Below are 6,298 nucleotides of genomic sequence, written 5' to 3' on the forward strand. Positions count from 1 at the left end.
CTCTCGTAACCTTTTTTCAATATAGTGCAGTGATCTTGTGTAAATTCCCCAATAACTAGATGGCTTGTCAAAGACCTAGTTCTGAAGGAATCCCACCTGATACATAATACCATTTTAAATATTTCATCATTATAACTTATGTATTAAGACCAGCTAAGGTGATTCCAAGTTGTATAAATCCCCTCATTTGTAACCATTATAAGCACCCAGAAAACCAGTCTCTATAGGATTTTTAATGTGTCGCCTTCCGCTCCACTGTTTTAATACTGATTCAAAGATGTAAACTCGTCTTTCTCATAAAGTCTTATCATAACCTTAACCGGTTGATTGTTGATAAATTTCAGGACATATGTGTACTTTGCATCCCACCATTCCGGGGCGATGATGTTATGTGTTTGCCACATATCATATTAAACACATCCCTGCCCAAAATAACTGGAAATTTCTCACAAATAAGTCATTTGACCCCTGATTAAATATTTCTGTCATCCAATTCTAAGATATTTATCTTTCTTGAGAAGTGTCAAAGAAATTCACAGACAAAGGAAATTTAATTGCTTTTAAAAGGGAGATAACTGATAGGAAGGAAACTTTTAAACAATTTTCTTATATTTTCTCATATAACAAGGAAAAATGTGTCTGATCTTAAAAAAATAAATAAATAAATAAAAGTACACCATATTCTTAATAAAGAAAAATAATTATCAAGATACCTCAGATACTTTAAATTTTTTTAAGCTTTTCTAATTTAAAAAAAAAACTCTCACTTTTTTAAAATACAATTTTTTAAAGTTTTAGAAAAACAAAAACATTCCATCATTAATCACAGCAAACAGCCCAGCTAAAATTGAAGAAATCAGAGATATCCCCCCTATTTATTTTCTTTCTGGCAGTCATAACATTTATTTGTTCAGTCTAGTTGTATCTTAAGCCTTCAGCATTCTTCCTTAAAATTGTTGCTGCTAAACGCCTGTCAAAGTTTTCACAAGTTTGACTTTAGGAAGCAGCTGGGTTGAAGGGAGGAGATGCCTGTTATGTCATAGATATTGTCTTATTGTCTCCTATCCATCTTGCTTGCATTTCATTTCACAAATCAATGCCTGCAAAAACTTAGACCATAACTGAATGCATAATAGATTGTGAAGGCAAAATTCATCACACACACTCACACCAAAATTTCAAACAAAAATTAATATTATTCACATTTTGTACATCAAACTTTTTTTTAGGTTAAAATTCAAAAAGATTGTTATTAAACAGTCTTAAAAATTAAATCATTATCTTTCTTGTACACAATTGTAATCGAAATTCTTTGATCACAAAAAATTGTGCTGATACTGTTTTTTAGGGGGTTGTAAAAATTAACTTGGGAGATCAGATAATGCTTTGACAGGAATTTGACACAATAGAATGGGTAGACAAACAAATTATATGATGTGTCTCAAATAATTAGTGACAAGAGTTTAAAAGAGAAAGTATGGTGTCCAATCCACCCTGAGGCAGGGCCAAATAACTTGGGTGTCCAGAGCAGATAAGCCAGAAAATAACAAGTGTATAGAGCAATTTACAACCAATATAATTACACTAACATAATTATATACTTTCACAAACATAGTTTTTTCTTCGAGGCATTTTCTCACATATTTTCATAAATGAATAAAACCAAGGGAATGAGGAAATCTTCAGATAAAACAAAATTTTGACACAAGTGTGAGATACATGGCCAAAGTGACAATATAGCCCCACAAGGGACAGGGAAAGAAAATATCACAACTTTATATTTTAATTTGATATTTATCCATATAGCAACCAAGTTTGTGAGGTTTCCAGACAAATTCGACAATCGGCAGTCTGTCCTTTAATCCATAAGCTTACAACGTCTTATCAATTTACGTTTTCTCAACTATCTCAAAATTTTCAATAGAAAAGATAGTCATTGATACCAAGCCTGGATTTTAACGTATGATTTATTATAATCTTTTGTTTGATTTGTAAATGTCAGTAAGACTTTCTACCCTGTGTTCGACATGCTTTACTCGTATTCAAGTACCCTTGTAATATTGGCAAAATTCTTCAAAATTGATATTATATTTTAAAATTATCCCTGTTTATCAGTTTCAAGCACGTATACAGAATTTGGGAATTCTTTCTACAGCAAATAAATGATAAGGAATAGACAACGATTTCATCAAACCTAAGGACTCTTAAGGGATCAAGTCTAATCTACTATTAATTTTTCCAATAAATACATTGAAACAGCTTTTAACAAATTATTGATTGCTTGTTCAAACTTCAAAGCAGGTGCAGGCAGTAGAAAAATTGCTATTAAATTCATGATATCAAAGAATATCAATTTCAATATTTATGACAATTTAACAAGGTTCTCAGTCTTTCAATAAAGATAAAAAAAATATAATTTCAAAAATTTGAATTAAAATTTAATCAATAATAAATACGACAATTTTTTAAAGATTCGTCTACTCAGAACGTTTATTTTTCCATTCCTTTAATGTTAAAATCCAGGAACTTTAAATAGCATCCTTTTAATGATATTAAATGTATATACAAGAATACAGTTTAATTTCTTTAAAAAAATTAAAAAGCAAGCTATGCGGATTATTGAGAAGTAACAAAATATTTCTCTCAAAAAAAAATATTTAATCCAGATTAATGGAATAAGAAAATTATTAGAAGCTTAATATTAATTATATTAATTAGATTAATACACCAAAATGTGCACATGTAAAATTTCTTACCTACTTGAAATATACGTCAATGGATTTTCGCGGATTTTGGGGGCTGGAAAAACAACATTGTTTTTGAAGGTACAGTAAATACACCCAGACTCTATCCAATACACTACAGAGATCTGTTAAATGTCCAAATGATGCTACTGCTTCTTAAAGAGAAAATGTCCCACCGGACTATTCAACGTGAAAAGGTAAACAAAACGCACATGGCCGAACGGAATAGATACTCATTCACTCAGCAGAAATATATCGTGCGAATACTGGTGTACACCTGTGACTGCAATTTTAAAAGTCCGGGAACAATAAAGACTTCACTTACCATTCTGTAAAATACTTGCTAATTCGTCTTCCGCCTCTATATGCCTCGGTTTAGGTTGCTTTCGACGCGACATGGTGTATCTCACATACAAAATGAAATAACTTTTTCACTGTTGCAATTTCTGAATATCTTAACGCGCATGTCAGAAATATGATTATTGTTATGCGCTCAGATTATTATAATCAAATCGCGAGGCTCAAATCTGATTGGTTTTCATCGGTTGTGATCCTGTATGCCAATTATCTGGCGAGGCTATCGCAATGACGCGTTAGTGAAAGATGGCTTACACAGCGGTGTGAATTTAAATGTAAGGAGGTTCTAGGCAAACAGACCGATTGGCTTTTATATTTAATAATTTTATCTTCACCGGCTATAGGTATTTTTATTAAAATAGGCGTGTTATGCATACATAATTAGCTTCAATTTCTCCTCTGACGTTTACTCTAATCGACAGGTAATAAAAACAGTGTAGGCTTGGACAAGAAAAGGAACAGAATCTATTTTCTTTGTTGATTTAATTATCTGTTGTAACAAAAAACATTCCAAGAAGCTTTGTTGCTTTAATATTTACTTTAAACATTACAGCATTTTACATGATAGGAGAATATCTGTCATTTTTTTTTAATCTTAAGCAATAACATTTTATATAATATTACTCATGAATTCGAGAAAAATAAATATAGTCCGATAATCAAAGAAGAAAATGTCTACATTAGACGGTAGTGTAAACAAAATTATTTTAGCTATTGTGCAATCAAATTCATAGATGCTTGGATGATTTCATTACAATATAAGAAAACTCAAAGAAAAAAACAGAAATATTCTCTTTATTTTGTAATAAAATTGTAATAAATTCCCGTTATATTTCTTATTATTTATCCGTTCAGATTAGTACACATGTTCTCCATTTATCATTTTTACAAAATAAACAGTAATTAGAGGAAGTCATATCTCGCTTTGTCACCATTTATTTCTCCCTACAGTTCAAAAGCCTTTCGTGCAATGGCGATTTAACATAAACTTGTTTATGAATTGATCAATGCATTTTACTTTTATACAATGTGATTATATTGAGCATCAATATCAAAATGGATTTGATAGGTGTGTTTTGAAGGACTTTTATGACTAGGTCAAAATTAGTAAATGTCCACTGATAACCATACACTTTATGATTTAATCTGTTTATCACACGTTGTAATCATTCATTTTCACCATATTTTTATGAGGATGGGGAGAAAAAAATTGAGAGATTACACCCATTGGTAAAAGAAATGTTCACCAAACTCTAAAAGTCAGTATAAAACTCAAAAAAAAAAAAAAAATACAGAAATATTTATTCCTTTTGACATTTTTTTTAAATTATAATAATATTTTTTTTTTTCAATTTATTGAGAGGGAGAGTATACAGACACACAATAAAGCTTAAAGTTAAAAAAAAAATCTTGATTATTATTTTCCTCTCTTATTGTTTTCACGTTCCAAACCTGCCTTTGCATGTTACGTTGTATCGTTTCAACGCAAAGATATCTTAAAATATTGACTCAAAAGAATTCAATACGGAGCTATCGATTTATTGGAAATAATTTAAACAAATATTTACACAGCGTTCAATGGACGGCTTTTTGTGATTAGCTTAGCGAGCAAATTGGATTTATTCGGTTACAAAGAATTGAAGTTAATTACGTAATGATTACCAAATGCCTTTTAGTGTTTCATTTAAAAGCATGTATACAGTGATGTTTTTTTAATTTCGACGTCCATTTCCCTAAGGTTATTTTTTACATTTAAAAACTCTTATTATAAGGGACATAACGAATTCCAGTAATTTACTGGCACTAGAGTTATGGATTCTTTTTACCAAAAAAGTTTTTTTTTTTTTTAAATATTTGAATATACAATATCTGAGGTACTGATATTCATTTTCAGGCTTACATTTATGCCATTTCCGAAAAAAAAAATACACAAGCATTAATTACATTTTACAATTTATTTATTTATTTTTGGTAACTTTATTCACTCATGTTTATTTACTTTCAGGATAACAACTTCATAAAAACAAATCCCGTATGCTCTATGAATGTCAAATTTGATATTATTTGTACTAATAACAATTAAATTGAATACTGGTGGGTTGGTGTTACAAGATTTATGATATTTAAATTTTTAAAAAAAAAATTGCTTTTAATTTCATATAAATGTAGTTAAAAATGCTATGTAAATGCAATACCTATGCGCCATCAAAAATGGACAATAGGAAGTAATGATTTTAAAATTTTGGATAATGTAAAATATTTAATAATGCTCACATTTAGCGCTAAAACCCAAACAAAGTAATGAATGTTTCTGATTTTTTTTTTAAATTATAAAGATATTTGAAGCTATAGAGTTTCTCCATTTAAAAATTCTAGACCTGATAGTTAGGGCGATTAGATCAGCGCTTTCTTTCGCAGTTCAGAGATGTAATTCAAGATTGATAAAAACTAATTTACATAATTAGAACCGCCTCTCTCACTCTTCCCGCCGTGCCAGCCTACATTATTATGAGTATTAATATCAGAAAATATATTTATCACCTACCTTCGGATCGATAGGAATGCTGGCGTTTCTGTACGGACAATCTCTCTCAGACTCCGACAGCAGGAAAGGAGGACACTCTGAATGTCGAATTATTTAAAATGTATCTTTTTTTAATCTCGTCTACATTCATTTCGGGAGATGAGTCCATGTGTTTCTCTGTGAGACGAAGCATTCAGTTTTACACAACCTTTTATAATATCCATTCGCATGCATTACATGTATTTTATCTTTGAATAGCAAAATGTCATGGCGTTCACAGCAAGCAAGCACGTCCCTGATTTTGTTTTTAGTACAAATAGAGTAAAAACTTGTCCAGCAATATCGGCGAATCTACTGATATTGGAGATGCACGTGTAATGAATTTTTTCTCATTGATTTCTTTGTTTCATTCTGTCTGATATTGAAACTATGCGAGTCTTTAATGATTCCTGGCTTTGACTTCTCGAGGAGGGGGTCGTGAATGCTAATCATGATTTCGGAAATGTATTTCTTGACATTAAAATAATAATAATAATAATAATAATAATAATAAAACATATATCTTCATATCTTGATTTGAGAATGTCCTTTTTAGGAGAGCAAATCATATAAAACGTTCTGAAAGTTCATATCTGAATTTTATTATCAAACGATAATAACTTAGTAAAATGCA

The 6,298-nt window shown here is 30.2% G+C and overlaps 1 protein-coding gene across 1 annotated transcript in view; it reads right to left on the reverse strand.

Annotated features, from left to right (window-relative positions):
- LOC133171962 (sal-like protein 1) overlaps positions 1 to 3,257 on the reverse strand; it is a 38,487-nt gene extending 35,230 nt beyond the window's left edge. The window contains exon 1 of the mRNA XM_061306759.1: positions 3,070 to 3,257. Within this exon, the coding sequence (XP_061162743.1) occupies positions 3,070 to 3,142 (73 nt within the window). The 5' untranslated portion in view covers positions 3,143 to 3,257. The remainder of the gene's footprint in view (positions 1 to 3,069) is intronic.
- Between the last annotated feature and the right edge of the window lie 3,041 nt (positions 3,258 to 6,298).

Source organism: Saccostrea echinata, unplaced genomic scaffold, assembly GCF_033153115.1.
Source record: "Saccostrea echinata isolate AGI-Se365-2 ecotype Australia unplaced genomic scaffold, CSIRO_AGI_Sech_v1 ptg000054l, whole genome shotgun sequence".
Classification (NCBI taxonomy): Eukaryota; Metazoa; Mollusca; class Bivalvia; order Ostreida; family Ostreidae; genus Saccostrea; species Saccostrea echinata.